At 40.9% G+C, this 18,829-nt stretch overlaps 1 protein-coding gene across 1 annotated transcript; it reads right to left on the bottom strand.

Moving 5' to 3' along the window:
- Nucleotides 1-2,949: 2,949 nt before the first annotated feature.
- Nucleotides 2,950-13,554, bottom strand: LOC114032556 (sterile alpha motif domain-containing protein 9-like). The gene is made up of 3 exons (XM_027847885.1): nt 13,330-13,554; nt 9,032-9,148; nt 2,950-7,870 (listed from the first exon to the last, which is right to left on the bottom strand). The coding sequence occupies exon 3, from the start codon at nt 7,846-7,848 to the stop codon at nt 3,109-3,111; it is 4,740 nt and encodes a 1,579-aa protein (XP_027703686.1). The 5' UTR covers nt 7,849-7,870; nt 9,032-9,148; nt 13,330-13,554; the 3' UTR covers nt 2,950-3,108.
- Between the last annotated feature and the right edge of the window lie 5,275 nt (nt 13,555-18,829).

Below are 18,829 nucleotides of genomic sequence, written 5' to 3'. Positions count from 1 at the left end.
GATACTTACTAGCTGTGCGACTCTGGGCAAATCACTTAAATATGTTTGTCTCAGTTTCCACCTCTGTCAAATGAGCTGGAGGAGGAAATGGCAAATCACTCTAGTATCTTTGTCAAGAAAACCCCAAATGGAGTCTCAAAGAGTCTGAAATGACGTGATAGCAATGTCTTATTCTTTCCACTTTGGTGTCTTGGTTAAAGGCCCTCTATCTTCCCATCCCTACTTTACTACATATTCTTTAATATTCAAGAGGTGGCCAAATGAGGCTCCTGCAGGATGAAAAAATACTGACATGTTTGGTATCTAACTGCTCTTACTCCTTGCAAGCAACAAAAGGCACCTTTCTTCTGGTCTCTGATCTGCAGAGATGAGGGAAACCTTGGGAGAGGTGGTACTAAGCCAAAGAACACCTTAACACTTGGGGGACCAATCAAAGAAGTTTGCTTATTTGTAATGTAGCCAATTGTACATAATAGATTTGCAGTTTCATGCGCAATCTTTTTTTAATTATACTGTGCTATAGAAATACTTATTTTATTCCATAAATTGAAAATAGAATAAATAAATATTTTTAAAAAGTAAATGTATATGTAACCAGTAGGTGGTACTATATGGTAAGATTGACTGTAGCTTCCCACCTTCTAAATAGCCTAAAGAAGTAGAGAAATCATATAGGAAATGTTTGTTGATTACAGGCATAAGGGAAGATCTTTGCTGATCTTTCGCATTCCTCAAGGGATGACCCCAGTGAGTATCTTCAGTCCATTTACACATCCCTTCTCAGGAGTTTAAATAAACAGATTAGCATCAGGGGAGAACTGTGCTTATGTCAATTCCTCCAGTTTCTGGTCTTAGTCAGTCAACAAGTATTTATTAAGCTTATTGTGTGCCAGACACCCTGCTAAGTGCTGGTGATACAAAGAAAGGCAAAAGGTAATCTCTACTGTCAAAGAGCTCACAGTCTAATAGAAGAGAAAACATGCACACAATTCTATACAGACAAGCTAAATATAAGATAAATGGGAGATAATTAATAGAGGGAAGGCATTAACATTGAGGGGAATAGGGGAAGCTTCCTGCAGAAGGTGAAAATTTGGCTGAGACTTGAAGGAAGGCAAGGGAAGCCAGGAAACAGAGATGAGAGGGGAGAGAGTGACAGGTATGGGGGACAGCACTTGGGAATGGCCAGGCTCAGAAGATGGAGTGTCAGACGTGAGGAAGATCATGGAGGCTGGTGTCACTGGATTGAAGAGTGGAGGTGGGGTGGGACATGTGTAAGATGGAAGAAAATTGGTGTAGGAGGGCGTCCTGTTATGAAGGGCTTTAAAACCAAATAGGAGATTTTAGGTTTAATAGGGAGACAATAGGGAACCACTGGAGTTTATTGAGGGGTTGAGGCAGGTGGGTTATGTGTGAGAGTCAGACTTTCCTTTTAGAAAGATCAGTTTGACAGCTGAATGAATGATGGACTAGAGTGGGGAGAGACCAGTGGCAGGGAAACAGCACACATGTAATAATGAGGGCCTGGACCAGGACAGAGGCATTGTCAGAAGAGAGAGGGGCCATGTATGAGAGATGGCAAGTGATGGGACTCAGCAACTCAATGAATATGGGACGTGAGGGAGAAAAGTTGAGTGTAGCACCCAGGTTTGGAGCCTGGCTGACTAGGAAGATGGCTAGGGAGATGGGCATACCCTTGATAGTAACAGGAAAGTTAGGAAAAAAAGAAGGTGTAGGGGAAAAGACAATGAGTTCAATTGTGGAAATGTCTAGTTCAAGATATCTCCAAGGCATTCAGTTTGAAATGTCTAAGAGACAGCTGTTGATGCAAGAGAGGTGAAAACTGGACAAATAAATGCAAGAGTCCTCTGAATAGAGAAGATAGTTGAATCCATGGCAAGTGACGAGATCACCAAGTGAAATAGTAGAGAGGGAAAAGAGAAGAGGACCCAGGACAGAGTCTTGGGCAGACAACCATGGTGAATGGGTATGACCTGGTTGAAGAAGACAGGAAAGAACAGTCAGACAGGTAGGAGGTAATACAAGGAGACAGCAGTACCACAATAATCCTAGGAAGATGGGAGTATCAAAGGGAAGGCAGAACCCAGTGATCAACAGTGTTGGAGACTGCAGAGAAATCAAGAAGGATGAAGGTTGGGAAAAGCACACTGTGGAGAATCTGTCTCCTTGACCAACACCACCACCCACTATCATTCTGTGGCCACCCTCTTATTCCTTTCTAAGCCCATATTAAATGTCATACTCAACCGCTCTGGTTCAGTGTCCTCCCTCAGGCTTAAGATGCTTCCCAGGGGAGCTGAGACTAGGGAAGAACTCATAATGTTGGTAGGACAATTTCCAGAATTCCACACCCCCAGTCCCACAATCTTCTCTTGCCCATAAGGGAAACATGGCTATCTGGTTAGGTTGAGACTTTTTCTGTTACTTCAGAGACCATCTCTTTCGAGCCAAAAAATAAGACTTGTAAGCTAAGTGTTTTTTTTTCCTAGTTACAAATTTATTTATATGAGTCTTACAAAAATATTAAAGAGATCTATTGCTACTGATAATCTGGAGTGGATGCTGTTCTTCAAGTTATTATGTACATCATCTCTTTGCCAATATTTTTCATCAAATTCCACCCCTTCATTTTTTGCCTTGGTTTCCTAAACTCCTACATGAGGAATCCTAAAAGGCAACAGAAAGAACCAACTACGTGTAGAGCAAATATCATATGAGGTTCTGGGTTACAGAGAAATTGGGCTACAAACTAAAGACTGGAAGCATCTGCAGTCTAGGGAACAAGGTAGGGGAGGCAACATGGTGTACAGTGAGATGGGCTTGGATTCAAATACTGCCTTTACTACTTACTAGCTATGGGACCTTAGGCAAATCACTCCCCCTCACTGACCTTTATTTGCCTCATCTGTAAAATGAGAGAGTTGGACTAGATGGTTTCTGTGGTTCCCTTCAGCTCTAAATCCCATGAAAATATACAGAAGAAGCAATTCAAGAAAACCTCAAAGCCTTGGACCTGCGGTGCAATCTGTGTTAGCTGAATGGGCTATCTACCTGGCTATGATATATAAGAGCTTTCACGGGTTTAGTTTAAATAATTTTTATATCATAAGCTATTGGGCCTCCAGTAGAAAATCCTAGGTAGAAAGAAACTCTTTCCATGCTTCGGCCACGTCTTAGCTGGCCCAAGAAAGCAGGCTGCACTGGGATTTCCAAGTTTTCCTTAGTTCCATGGTCTACGTAGACCAAATCATTTTCAACCCTGCCATTGAGACGAAGCAAGAGGTCTTTGACTTTCTCTTTTCTCCATACATCTCCATGTTTCCAAAGTGCCCTTAAGTCTGATTCATTCTGGAAACACTGCTCAATTCTTTCTCTGTGAATAAATTGATTGAGGCCTCTACCCCTCCCAAGGTAGAAAGGTATGAATGGCTGCTTGGCCCGACACATCTGACCATACTTCTCCTTGAAGGACCTTCTCAGTGATGAGATGTACTTTCCTATTTGTCTGGAATTTTGATCTAGTTGCTGGTTTTCTGGCCAGAACAGGAGGGTGGCCAAGAAGTAAGGATCTGGGTGGGAGTAATGTAGCCCCACTTGTTGCAAGACTCCTTGAAGCATTTCTTTCAGTTTATCCAGGGACTCTATGAACTTTGAATTAGGTTTCAAACATTTAAGAATTATGTTGCTCAAGATGAAATTCTGTTTTTCCCTTATCTGTGTCGAATTTTCTTTTTCTACTAGTAATTTGTACTTACTTACTATGGTTTCCATTTTGACTGCATTTTTCTGATTTTCAGTGAGATACTTCAGCAGTCCAGAAAACCTAACTGCATTAGAGGCCTCCAACTCTCTCCAGCATATCATCTCTGGGACTGATTTGCCAGAAGATGTCACCACTGAGTGCATAGTCTCTGAGTTGAGGAATATGCTTACGTACTGTCTGAGTAACACTTTCATTTTAACCTGATTTTTTTCTTCCAAAATTTCCCTTTCACTGTCTCTTACTTTCAGAAGAGCAAAGTAGTCTTGAAGAGTTTCAAAAGTTATTTTCAAACGGCATTGAAGAGCCCTTAAATAAAGTATATGCTTTTTGATCACTGGGTAATATTCATTCTGCTGAATTGAAAGATCTAATAGATCATTCCTTCCACACAAAAGTTGGACAATGACCTCTCTAGATGACTTATTTCTTCCTTCCAACAGGGGGACTTTCTCTAGAAGCTGAATTATCTGGATACAAACTTCTATTTCTCCCAAGTAACATGATGTATTATACATCCCTCCCTTCCTTTTAGATTTAGGATATTGCCCTATTTCATTGTCTCTGTTCTCATTGTGTTGCTGAGATTCTCTGAAGGCACCTGAAGCTTTCACTGCTATAGTTAGGAGGTCTTCCAGTTCCTGAGGAGATACAATTCTCTCTTGCTGAATCTTATCCTTATGGAAGATAAGCTGGTTTTTATAGACTTGACCGAGTGTATCAGAGACAAAGGAGTTTCCTGGACTTCTCTTCTTTGCTTTCTCTGCCCAATTAATGGCTTCATCAAAATTATTTTCATTAATATAAAAATGTCTTGCTAAGGCTTGATAGATCAATGCATAATGCTCAAATCTGATAGTTCCTTCACCTAAGACTTTCTGAACCTGATCATTCCCTTCCTCTTTCTGAATGTCCACAATGAAAGGAGAAAATAAGGTATTTGTATCCTTCCTTGGGTTACTGTATTCCTTCTGCCTCCTCAGCAGCAGCATCTGCACAGTCCGTACAAATTTGTCTCTCCTTATTCCAGGTTGATAAAACTCATTTTCTCTCAACAGCTTCAGTGCAATATCACTCTTTGCAATTTCAGAGGTGAGTTTCAATTCTTCTAAACAGCGGCTGGCAATTAAGGGATGAATGATACGGACTCCTTCATACCTCCCACAATCTACCGCTTTGGTGCGGATAAGAATTGTAGAGTAATTCCCCATTTTGTCTTCTAAGCACCTTCTGCTCCAATATTCTCTTTGTTTGGTTAATCCTAAAAACTTCTCACATTGTACCACAGAGATGTCAGAATCAGAAATGTAAGAATTAAGCAGAGACAGGAAAGAAATTAATTGTGCTTCTTTGCTGTCAACATTCAACCCTTTCAGGATGTGTTTCACAACATCCTCAATGTATTTCCTATTAAAATTTTCTTTCATGATCATAAAGGAATAAAAGTCTCTACAGTTTTGGTGTTTCTTTTCAATTTCCTTAAATTTGGAATCAAATACTCTTTTCTCTTTGTCAGAGAGTTTGTTGATCACTGCAACACTGTCGGGGTTTTTAGCATCCTTTTCTGGCCTCTGGGATCTCATGCAATTTAGAATGATAACTAAAGGTGTCTCATATTGAATATAAGCTTCTTCAATGGCTGAGTTAATGTGATTGCACAAATCAGATACGGTTTCTTGTTCTTCAAAATCATCTACCAGCAGGAGCACAGGCAAGTACTGTTGTTGGTTCTCTGAGCAATAAGTGAGTAAAGTCATCACCTGTGTTCCAACATCTTCGAAGTCGAATGTTTTACTTTTCAACACTGCACATCGAAATTTACTCTTCAGTTCCCAGAGAACATGCATCGCTAATGTGGTCCCTCCACAGCCTGGATGATGATACAAATTGATCACTTCTGTACAGGTTTCCCTAGGAGACTTTGCTAAAGATTGTATCATCTCTTCAAGTTTTTGATAACTATCCCTTTTGATAAAAGGTAAAGAATAGTTTTCAGAGGAAAAAAAGAAGTTCCACCATGAAACTTTTCCACCCAAATAAAAATGTTCCTCTTGGGATTTCTGGAATTCAGTGAATTTGGTTTTATCTTTCTCTATGTCTGTACCTTTGCATTCATTTTCACAGAGGATTTCCAGTGCTGTCATAGAGTCTTCATCTTTCTTCTGAAGAACGATAGAAGAGCCATTTGATGGCAAAAATCTTGAAGGAGATTCAGTCTGAGGTTTTAGTGTAAGAATAGTGCCATTTAACTGTTCAAGACTTAAAGTAGTAATACATCTGTTTGTGAGCTCGGTAGTTGAGAATCTGACTTGCAAAAGATCTTTCCATTGTGAACCTATTTGTGGATCTACTGAGATAGACAGTATGTCATCCATTCCTCCTAATTCTTGATAGAAAGTAGAAAATGTCTCAATAAAAGGATCTTTAGGATCCTCTACTGGGGACAGCAATAGAAACACTACTAAAAACTTTTCAGGTTGCATTATGTCTTCACATGTTAGAAATGAAATCAATTTCCGGACTTTAGTGGCTCTCTTTTTCAACCACAAACTAAGTTCTAAAGGCTGATGTTCTTCCATGTTAATGTCTGACCTGCCATTGCAGAAGATCCAGCTGGGTTGCTTAAAAAGATTCAGATTTTCAATTTGTTCATTAATTGAGGTTGTATTGTTTTGGTATTGATATGGAAAATGAAGATTAGCTGCCCGGGTCTTTCTGTAAGCTTTGGCAACCCCATTGCTCAGAGATTCAGGATCAAACTCTAACACGGCAAACCATCTAATTTCCTTTAGGAAGTCCAGGTGCTCAATTTGACTTGGATGACACTTATTTACCACCAGAATGTACCAATTATAGTAAGAATTGTCTAAGTCTTGGTCTCCTGTGAGAAGATGAACCAGCTTTCTTCCCTCACTTTCTATTTTTATTTCTTTTGGCCGATAGCTTTCTGCTGCTTTTCTAGACTCATCCTGTGACTCTAAATCTAATAAAAATGCTTTTAGATGTTCATCTTTTTGCTTTGTATTAGCATAGATGTCTTTAGAACTAGTGCCATCCCTCACATACAGAGAGAATTCAGTATTTTTCTCCCATCTGTTCTCTTTACAAGTTTGCATCTTAATTGGGAAATATTTTTTTTCACAAATGGAGTGTTTTGGAATGATGTCTACTTCAATGACGAATCTATCAGATGTGACATTGTTCTTCAGTAAGACTTCTACAAACCTTGGTGGTCTAATGCACTGCTTTGCTTCCCCAACTCCATTCTTACCAAAATAGTCCTCTATCTTCTTATAGAAGTGGTCAATAAATGTACTTTTATCTTCCTTAGCGAGTTTCACCCCAACGATTTCTCCATGGGGTTTGTCTTTTACTCCAAAATGGATAGTGCCATTGGTACGGCAATTCATGCAGGCTGAAGCAAACCGAAAGACTTCATTGCTAAATTTCATCTTAATGTCCTTCTCTGTGGCTCCTTCTGTGTCAGTCAGAGCCTTAAACTCATGGACTGGATCAATAAGATTGAGTAACCCTGTTTCAGGTTGGATAATAACATCATGCTCTTTGTAACGAAAGCTTTTATGGAACTGGTCAAAAGGATGTGTTGAACATGACTGCCCTGTGCATGGCAGATCATCCTTTGTTTCCTCAGGGTAATTTTTTGTTTCTTTATCAGGCTCTGCCTCTGATGACTCACAGACTTCCCTGGGTTTGGTGCTGGTATCTGTCTTTGGGTCTGTTTGATTCCTTTTTCTTTTTCTACTTTTCTCCTTTGTCACACATTGGTCTTCAGTTTTTTGATCATCTTTTTCTCCCAATGTCTGCTTAGAACATTCCAAATTCAATTCCTTAAACATATTTATTATTTGTAGGGCAGGTCCATGTTTTATGCCCATGTCAATGAGATCTTGTTTAACGGATCGTTTTAAACTCATTCCATTCACTTCTTCCTTTTTCAAGATCTCCCCATATTCTGAGTTAAGCTTAAGTTTTCCTGTCACCCACTGATAAACATCTTCACATGTCCAGTCATTTGTATTTTCAGGCAGATTCAGTTGTTCAGCCATCTTGATATATATATTTTTATTTCTTTGAAGAAAAAAAAAGAATCATTTTGGAATTAAAATTTTAAAGAAAAACTTTGCTCTTTTCAACTATCTTGCAAAATACATTGTTTTCTTCCACCCCTGCCTCCCAACCTCACCTCATGATTTGCAGGTCTTTATTTTGTTATACTTTCAAACTAAAAAAGAATTGTGGAACTATAGCATAGGTAATTAAAAATTAAATATAATAACAAAAATGAATTTAAAAAATAGGTCATTCTGTCAAGGACTGAATGAGTTTGTAAGCTCAGATCAAATCTTATCCAAATCCTTGAAGCTTTTCCTAATGAAAGAGAAGGCACTCGCTTCCCTTAAGGCTAGCTGAGAGCAGATACCATGGTACATTGTCACAAATAAAACTCTTAAAGGAGCTTTACTCTTTAATGAGGGCCCTTAACCTTTTATTGGCCCTTAAACCTTTTGGCAAGCTGGTGAAGCCTATGGGTCCCTTCTCAGAATAATGTTTTTGGTGTATAAAATAAAATACATAGCACGACAAAGAAAACCAATTACATTTACATACGGCTATCAAATTATATATATTTTTGTAAGTCTTAGGAAGTTGTCCAAGATATATTAAAAGACATGTTAAAAGACTTGACCAGGTCTCATAGCTAGAAAGTGTCAGAGACTGGATTTGAACCTAGGTCTTCCTGACTTTGAGCTGAGCACTTTATTGACTATGCCCAGCTACTATCATTTTAAAAGACAATTTTATTTTTATTAAAAGACAATTTTAGATGAATTGTTGATCACCCACTGTGTGCAAAATGCTCAACTAAATGCTTCAGGAAGATACTCCCAAAATGAAAAAAAAATCTGCTACTTTCAAGGAATTTACATAGTTTTTGGGACAGAGAGAGAAAGAGAGAGAGAGAGAGATAGAGACAGAGAGAGAGAGAGAGAGAGAGAGAGGGAGAGGGAGAGAGAGACTGAAAGAGTGAGGGAGAGACCGAGAGAGACAGAAAGAGAGAAAAGAGAGAAAGAGAGAGACAGAGAGACTGAGGGGGAGAGGGACTGAGAGAGAGAGAGAGAGAGAATCTCTAAATGAGTTGACAAACTACAAATACCTAGTTGCATAGCTTTGTGCCTCATTGATTTATGTATGCATATTTTATACACCATCATCAGTATTTCTACTTACCCTATATCCCACTTCACATTTACAAAGCCTGCTAGCAGTCAATATCCAATGGTAATGTGCTCAGGGCAGCGCAAGATAACTTTCAGTAGTCTGCTGACAGATGATCATACTAGGACCCTATTAAAAATCGCAAAATAAGACATAATTAATTTTAGGTGCTCTCTCAACTCTCCGTGCCCCTCTGACTCTTCGATCTTCTTCCTTTTCCCTGTTCCTTCCTATACCCAATGTCCTTGGGTCACCCAATCCCAATCCCAAGCTCCCCAACTAAATCACTCTGTCTAGGTTTGTCTTCCCGCAGAGGACCCTATAGCCCTAAATGACCTTTGCCTCTCTCTCTCTTCCATCAAAACTCTCGTTCTCAGATATACTAACTAGGTTGTTCCCCTATGCATACGATCTTCTCCTCCTTCACCTCTGTCTCTTCAACACTCAGGTTTTCTCAAGAGATCTTTCCTGATTTCTCCAGTGTTTCTCCAAAATTGCTTTGAATTTATTTTCTACATCATATACATTTACTTATCGGTGAATGTCTTCTATTTTCCCCACTAGAATGTAAGCTCCTATAAGGAAAGGATGGTCTCGTCTAGATGCCCAGTGCCTGACACGGTGCCTGGCACATTAGAGACCCTTGATAAATACTTGTGGATTGATGGATTATGAGTGGAGGCACAATTTAGGAAGAGACACTGCCAAAGACCCCGACTCTCTGAGACTTAGAAGATGATCTTACAGACTTTCTATAGCGGAAAAAAAAAAGTCACTGCCCTGCAGCCAATCCGCGGGTTTAAGCTAAGCTGATTGATTCTCCAAAGTTGGATATAAAGTCTGTTACTGACAAAGTAAGCTGCTAGGTGGCTCAGTGGACAGAGAGCCAGGCCTGGAATCAGAAAGTCTCATCTTTGCGAGTTCAAATCTGGCCTCAGATACTGACTAGCTGTGTGATCCTGGGCAAATCACTTAATCTCTGTCTCAGTTTCCTCATCTGTAAAATAAGCTGGAGAAGGAAATGGCAAACCATTCTTTTCCAAGAAAACCCCAAATGGGGTCACAGTTATTTAAGAGGTATATGTCTGTTTTGTGACAGTCCTCTGGCATAATGGAGTCTATCCCGAGAGGACATAGGGTTCCTCTACTGATCCTTGCTTTCTACACCTGGGCTCCTGATACCAGACTCTCCTAGTGTAGGTGCAGCTGTAAATAGGTTAAGTCCTTGCCAGGGTACCCAGTTTATGTCTAAGGAGAGGCCTGTGGGCCAGCCAGAACCCTAGGGGGAAAATAACCTCTTAATAAGTTTGGGTGCTGAGAATAATCTCAAACAATGGGAATCAGTTCAACACAAAGCTTAATTGCATGCAATAAGAAAGAGGGAGAAGGAGAGGAAAAGGGCACCCGGCATATAATTCACTAGCAGAGTATAACTCGATAGGGGCAGCACTGTATTGGGGAGCACAGGGGCATGGGTCCATTCGGCATGAAAGGCATACTCCAAGGTGCCCTTCTAGGAATAGCGTTCTTAGGGTGCCCTCCATGGAGCTGGGGGGTATGTGTATCAGAGGTCTGGGCCAAATATTATTTGGGAGTGTTTGTTATCAGGGAAATAAAATAATCTGTCAGTAGACAAAATATTATTTGGGAGGATACAGCTGTACTAACCTTTGACAAATATTATAGTCACTGTTTTCCCACCAGTATGTCCTGTAAGCTTACAGCCTCCCTTAAGTAGACACTATCATGGTGGCTTCAAAACGATCAGGCCTAATCTTATAATAATGTTTTCCATGCATAGATTCCATAAGCTACAACCTCCCCCAAGATCAGGTCCCAAGAACACCAGACCCAACCTTATAACAATGCCTTTGTTAACTAGATCAAAGCACCTCTTGCTCCTGTTTCTGGCTTCTGGACTTCAAAACCATGGCTTTGTTACTGCCTCAACTGGAATTTCCCTTGGCACTTGGGGCCTCCTTGCCCTGTGGCCTTCTCAACCTTGACTATTCCTCTATAGGCCTTCTCTTTGGGGTAGCTAGGTGGCATAGAGGATGATAGAGCACCATGTCTGGAGTCAGAAGGACCTGAGTTCAACCTCCCTGCCTCAGTTTCCTCAACTGTAAAATGATCTGGAGAAGGAAATGCAAACCACTCCAGTATCTTTGTCAAGAAAACCCCAAATGGTGTCACAAAGAGTCATTCATGACTGAAAAACGACACAATAACAAAGCTACCATACTCGTTCCTTGGTCACAAGAATAATATGAGAAAGCTGGGATGAACTGCTTTCTATCATCACAAAGAACTGAAGAAAGCAAAAGGGGCAAGGGGTTGGACAAGCTGTGGAAATTAGCACCCAGGCCCTGAGTCCCACAATTCAGAGCAATTGGAAAACCAGGCTCAGAAGGGAGTGGCTAATTCTGGGCTTCTTTAGACCAGACTCACAGCCCCTATTTGCAGAATCCCTGACTGACCAGGCTAGGAAGAGTTTTTAGGAAAACTTCTGCTTGGCAAATAAGCATGTACACAGTGCTTTATGTTTTAAAAGCATCTTTACATCCATTTGATCTTCACAATCACCCTATTAGATGACTGCTCTTCCGTCCATTTGATAGGTGACAAAACAGACTTAGAAGCTGAATGATTGCCCAAGGTCACAAAAAAAAAAGGTACTAGAAGTTCTAGCCAGGGCTAGAACCTAGGTCCCCTGACTCCTATTCCAATTCTCTAAGCTGAGAAGTTTTTTTTTTCTTTTACATTTCATTTTTCTTTTATTTTTTTCTCAGTTACAAGTAAACAAAATATTTTAACACTTTTTTTTTCTTTTTTTACATTTTGAGTTTCAAATTCTCTACCTCCCTCCCCTCCTCCCTCCTTGAGAAGGTAAGCAATTTGATAGAGATTATACATGGGCAGTCATGCATAACATTTCCTTATTAGGCATGTCGCAAAAGAAAATGCTGACCAAAAACCCCAAGAATAATAAAGTAAAAAAAAAATATGCGTCAGTCTGCATTCAGACACCATCAGTTCTTTTTCTGAAGGTGGATGGCAGGTTTTTTTTTAATCATAAGTCCTTCAGAACTATCTAAGGATGAAGGAACTGAAACATTTCTGCAAAACTCCAGGAAGTGATCCATCCCTTTTAAGACATGCTTCTTTATCTTAAAGTCCAGTCTTTAATTGTGTTTAAGCAGAGGACACCTTAAAAAAAATTTTTTTTTTTGAAGAACTAGAAAACATGATATCTAAGATCAAAATCTTAGGATCTAAGATCAAAAATTCTCAGCAAGACTAGGTTCAACATGAAAATGCATTTCCACAGAAGAACATCAGATCCTGGCCTAGACAAAGGAAGTAATGTCTAGATCTGAACACCAGACCTCCATCCGGCAGGACTGGAATGAGGTCCGCTTTAAAGAGGTCTGGTCAGCGGGGGCCTCCTACTCTTCAGCTTATCAAGGACTCCTTCCCGGCAGTCAGCCCACCCTTATTCTGCTGCTCGCCTCCCCGACCAGTGGCCGTGAGCACATTCGTCGCATCCCGTATGCTTTCGGGTGGCTTTTACCCGGGCCGCCCAACCCTGACTCAAGGAGACTGAAACAGCAGAGAAATGCTCTCTAATTCCTAATGAAGAGGCTGAGAAAGATGGAGGTTTAGAGCAGGGGCAGACACCCAAGCGTGACACAGTTGCTGCCCCGCCCTAAGCCTAGTGTATTTCACAACAAGGGCAGGGGTGAGGGGCTCCTGGCCCAATGGGAGACCCTTGAGTTTTCTTCCCACTAAAACCCGCAGCTGTGCCAGTCCGGCTGCTGCTGCCCCCACTCTCCCGGACCCGGGCCGCAGTGGTGTGGCCGCGGGCAACCCCGGTAGCTCGTCCAGCCCCAGCGCTCCCCCGATGGGCTCCCGAGAAGACCGGCCTTTCTCTCTGCCCTCGGGCGCCCTCCCTCACGTCTGCCCATTGCAGCCCGCTCCACCAGCCTCCGGAGGAGCACTGCCTTCGGCCATCAGGGAGAGAAAGGCGCGATCCCTCCGATTTCTGTCTCCAGGAGAGTGGGGACCCTTGAGATGGTTCTCCCAGGCTCTGAGACAGCTCTGAGACAGCCATGAAGATCTGCTAATAACACAGAACTCCTTTCAGAGTCAAAAATAGGATTACAAAATGATTCAGGTTTACAAGATGAGTTTTTACAGGGTTTGAGGAGGAGGTGGGTGGTTTCATAAGGACACAAAAGCATAGATTTGATTTTCCAGTAAAATCAGTGAGACTTTCTCCCAATAACAGTCAAAAGAAAGAACGGACTTACCTCGATTTCCTGGCACTTCTTGTCTCATAAACTTTTTTAAAAAATTCAAAAAAATAAAAGCAAAAAAAGTCATTTTGTTCAATTACGGAGAGCTCAGAATGACTGGTGGCTTTTCTCCCAGGCTCTTAAAGAAAGAGATATCATGTTTTCTAGTTCTTCAAAAAAAAAAATTTTTTTTAAGGTGTTCTCTGCTTAAACACAATTAAAGACTGGACTTTAAGATAAAGAAGTATGTCTTAAAAGGGATGGAACACTTCCTGGAGTTTTGCAGAAATGTTTCAGTTTCGTTTCTCAAAGTGCACAGAATTCAAGGTCAACCCCTTTTGGAATGTTTTCGAATTCTTGTCTAATTGACAGCTCCTTTCCCTTTCTTGTCATTCTCTTTTTCTCCCTCCTTGCTTTCTGTCTTTCTCTCCCCCCTTTGTTTCTGTCTCTCTTCCTTTCTGTCTCTATCTCTCTGTTTGTCTCTACATCTTCCCCCTCTCTTCCCCCTCCCTCTCCTTTCCTTTCCCCTCCTCTCTTCTACTCCCTCCCTCCCCATGTCCCTTCTTCCTTCATTTCTCCTCTCATGTCCTCTCCTTTTTGGTTTGGGTTTTGACGGCTTAGAGTGAGTGTAAATAGCAACTGTTTCTGTTTTGGCCAGAAACCCTGAGGGTCTTCTCCTTCTAGATTTTTTTTTTTTTTTTTTTGACTAGGTAAAAGAGGCCATTCTTTACCTCATCTCTTACTTAGCTTTGATCACTGAATGGGCGTTGCCTCAGTCAAACTGAGACCTGGGAAAGATCTTAGCTTAAAAAGGCCAAGGTCTCTCACTGCATCTGGGACCATCCCGTCTTCCTGATCTATCTCTGGCCACTGGACCCAGATAGCCCGCAGCTGAGAAAGTGAGGTTGGTGACTTTGCAAAACCTTCCCTCACTTAAATCCAATTCACTTGCAAGTTAGGGCATCACCTTCCTGATGCCATGGTTCTCTTAAAGAATGAAGGACAAACAACAACAACTTTCAGCACTTAGTAGAATGTTTGGTACTCAGTAAGCACTTCTAAATACTTGTTGACTGGTTGACTAACAAAAAAAAAAAAAAAAAGAAAGAAAGAAGAAAGACCCATATCTGAGCTCTTAAATAGGCAAGACAATTGTTGTCTCTGGTGAGTCCCTCTCAACCAGGGATCTCTAGCATCCTCCACACTCATCATACCACCCGGAGGGTCGCCTCTCCATACACATCAGGACGCTCACTGCCCCTTGTTACTTCTCAGTGCTACTGCTTGTTTGTGCTAGCAGCTCTTCTGGGTCTGGGAATCCTTCCTTTTATTTACAAACTCTGCTATTCTGTCACAGCTACTGCATTGCTGTTTGTTTAAGGACTCCTCACTGACCTGCTGATGACTCTGCCCACTGCCATCTCTGGGACTCTGGTTCTCTAGAGGAAATTCATAGATCCCCAGGAATCTAATCCATGAATCCTTATATAAGTGGTCTTTTCTCTGCATCTCTCTTACCTTTTCTTCTCTCCATCTCTCTCTATAACCAGTTATTTCGAATGACCCTATCCATTGAGCCCCAGAGAGATTCATTGGACCCAAAAGAATAATTGAATAGAGGTGGGGGAGGAAAACAGGGCCTTTCGACCTATGAAAAGTGTTGGCATGAGTGAGATTAATGCTGCCCAGGCACTGGGATATTAGTCCCTGGAATCAATTGACTCATTCTTATATTGGGTGTTTAGACCTGCTTGGAGGTGTGAGGGGCAAAGTGTGTTCCTGAATGTTGGGCATGTGTGGCAGAAGTATGGGACAAGGGAGAAATTCAATCAAACAATCAATATTTATTAAGTGGCTGCTGTGATCCAGGCACTGTGCTAAGTGTTAGGGATACAAAAAAGCTGCAAAAGATAGCCCTTAGGGGGAGCTAGGTAGCACAGTGGATAAAGCAGTGGCCCTGAAGTCAGGAGGACCTGAGTTCAAATCCGGCCTCAGACCAAACACTTGACTAGTACTAGCTGTGTGACCCTAGGCAAGTCACTTAAGCCCAATTTCCTAAAAAAACAAACCAACAAAAAGATAGCCCTTGCCCTCAAGGAGCTTACAATCTCATGGGGGAGACAACATTTAAAGTAATACATGCAAAGCAAGCTATGTAAGTTTTATATATATATATATATATATATATATATATATATATATACATATGTGATTGTGTGTGTGTAATATGTGTGTGTAGCACACACATACATACATATACACACACAATCACATATATATGACTAACAGAGGTAAGGCACTAGAATTAAGAAGTATTGGGGAAAGCTTCTAGTAAAAGATGGGATTTTAGTTGGAACTTAAAGGAAGCCAGAGCAAGGCCCCTTGTCTGGCCCTGTATTACAGGATCTGAATTCAGGGAAATCAAGTGACTTTGGCCAAGATGTGGAGCTCTGGAATATCCCTCATAGCTATAATATTGGGCTTTGCCTGGGACCCCAACAGCAGAGAGCTATAGGAGAATTGACACCAATTGACACCAGTTGACATTATAAGCAAACAACACTGCCCAGGATTGTGGAGGAATTCTAATAGGGAATGATGTTGGAAAGCAATGACCTGGCCATCTGCTGTGAACCAGAGACCTTGAGGCTGAGTGAGGAGTGATGCCCTGTGGACAACTAAATGATCCATGGAGGGGAATAGGTTCCAGTGCAACCATTAGAGCCTCAAAAGAAGAAAATATTAAGAAGGCCCACTAGAGCAGGGGTTCTTAACTTGGGGGTCTGTGAACTTGATTTTTAAAAATATGTTTTGTTAACTGCAACTCAATATAATTGGTTTCCTTTGTGATCTAAATACAATCCCCTGAGAAGGGGTCCATAGGCTTCACCATACTACCCAAGGGATCCATGACACATTAAAAACTTATGAAAGTCTATACTACAGTCATAATTGCTAGAGGTATTTCCAGGTCATGATGGAAAGTGACAGAAGTTATATAGACCTTTGTGTCAGTGTGGTGTGATCATAAGTGGGGTAATGATCTCTCTTTGAACTCTACTTGTTGACCTGTAAATAATAAACTGGTTCATTATTTGAGAGTTAGAAATCATGTATATATAAAGGTAGTCACTAACAACACCCTAGGTAGCATCCGATGGTTAAATTCCAAGACTCTGGGTGGGGACAATGAACCAGGGAAGTGAGAAATATTTCCAAAGTGTACCTGGTCCCCTTTGACATGTAAGAGTCTCTGACAATCAGTCAGTCAATAAACATGTATTAAATACCTACTATGTGCCAGAGACTATGCTAAGTCCTGGAGATACAAGTTTAAAAAAAAGGACAGTCTTTGTCCTCAAGGAGCTTACAACCGAATGGGAGAAGACAGCACACAAAAATAAGCTAATAAGTGGGGGTATCAGTGGTAGGAAAGGAAAAGGGAACAGTACCTGGCATGATACAGAATTGCAAGAAATCCAGAAGCAGTGTAGCTGGTGGGACATGGGGAGAGAATCAGTCAACAAGCATTTATTAAGCACCTGCCATGTGTCACACACTGTGCTAGGCTCTGGACATTAGTTACCTGCAATAAGTTACTTGAACTCTCTGTACCTCAGTTTTCTCATCTGTGTAATGAAAAGATTGAACTAGGTGGCATCTAAGGTCCCCTATTGGCTATGAATTCAGTGATCCTATGATCCAATTATTACATTCATTTTACAAATGAGGCAGTAGAAGCATGATCAGGCTAAATAACTTGTCAGAAATGACATAGGAAGTTAGTGACAGAGCCGGGAACTGGTGGGTGTCTGTTTCTCCATTTCTTAGATTGTGTCAAAGCATGGTGAGGTACTTACTCTCCATGGAAATTAAAAGTGCCCCAACCAACCATAGCTCAAAGAGTACTGGGAAAAAAAATGGTAACAGAGATTGTGACAAAGCTTCCATTTTCTGCAATAACCATCTAGAATCTTGACTACCCGAATCTTTTGTGATGACAGGGATCAGATTTAAAGCTCAAAGGGACTGTTGAGTCCAACCCTCTTATTTTACAAATGGAAAAGCTTGGGTCCAGAGAGATCATGACTTAATTGATGTCACACAAATAGTGAACCTTAAATTCACCTCTGGTTCCAATGTCTGGAAACAATTCATAAAGTCTCATTAATAATAGAGGTTTTTTTTTAAAAAGGCTATTAAATACCCCCTTAAGCAGGTGAATGACTCCCCCAAATTATAAATAGTGAAACATTATTAATTTAGTTCAAGTCCAGAAGGCCTTTCCTGGTCTCCCAAATGTGAGCATCCAACCCTTCTCCAACTTACTTTGTATTTATCTATTTTTTTTACTTATTTTGCATATACTCATATATGGACATAATGTCTCTCCTAATAGAATATAAACTCCTTGAGGTCAGGTACTGTTAGTCAGTCAACAAGTATTTATTAAGCACTAACTATATGCCAAGAACTATGATAAGCTCTTCAGATACAAAAAAAAAAAAGATAAAAATATGGTTCCTGTCCTCAAGAGCTCACATTCTTAATGGAGGGGACAACTTGCAAAAATGCAAAGAATTGTGTACATGCAAGATGTACAATGTAAAAGGGAGGTAATCTCAAAGGCAAAGGATGGGGTGGTCCTAAAAAAGACCTTTGGCCGAAGGTGGGATTTGAGGGGAATCTTGAAGGAAATTAGGAGGCAGAAGTGAGGAGGAAGAGTATTATACACTCCAGCAGACAGTCAAAAGTCAGGGGACCGGAGTCAGGCAAGTACCAAGGGTAGTCTGCTCTGTGTGTGTGTGTGTGTGTGTGTGTGTGTGTGTGTGTGTGTGTGTGTATGTGTGTGTGTGTGTGTGTGTGTGTATAAAAGAAATCAACGATTTGTCGATTTGTATAACTTGAAGCGAATCCCTGAAAAAGCAAAAACAAACCAGGGAAGGTGTAAGGGTAGGGATATGAAAACTGCATTTTACATAATCACCAGAAGATGGCGATAGTTGCTCACTAAAGTAAAGCTTTTTGCCTTTCAAATGAAACCATTTCCTCCCCTTGTGACTGATTTGGAAAGCAGTTTCTTTGGGTGTGTCTATTTACTGTTGACTTGAAAGGAAAATAACCTTGAAGAAACATATTTTGCTTTCAAGTCCCCAGTTCTCTAATTTGCCCTGGGGGTTGAGGTGGGGGTGGGGGGAAGGGAAGGGGGTTTATATTCCATAGCTAGATGGCCAAGTAAGTTTTTTGAAATTCCTGCGCCTATGTTTGAATTGGAGAGAGCCGGAAAGTTCTTCCATCTGCAATGCCCTTCCACCATCCTTCCACTCTTGGAGTAAGAATCTAAATAACTCCTTTAAATATTTTGACTCTTTAAAAAATAAGTCTGGTCCTCAGATATTCTGAGAAATCACCTCTGGTCTGGGTCCTCCCATCCCTGGATGTGTCCTCATCCCATGGTTTCACTGAGATGTCATGGACTCTGATTCACTTTTAATCTTGTGTTCTTTGACAGGGT

Source organism: Vombatus ursinus, unplaced genomic scaffold (assembly GCF_900497805.2).
Source record: "Vombatus ursinus unplaced genomic scaffold, bare-nosed wombat genome assembly UNPS02005459.1, whole genome shotgun sequence".
In the NCBI taxonomy this organism is placed as follows: domain Eukaryota; kingdom Metazoa; phylum Chordata; class Mammalia; order Diprotodontia; family Vombatidae; genus Vombatus; species Vombatus ursinus.
The sequence above is the reverse complement of the archived record's forward strand: the minus strand, read 5'-3'. Positions and strand labels throughout refer to the sequence as shown.

What these genes read in the sequence shown, in the direction of transcription:
- LOC114032556 (XM_027847885.1), bottom strand. Translation starts at nt 7,848, where the DNA reads ATGGCTGAACAACTGAATCTGCCTGAAAATACAAATGACTGGACATGT.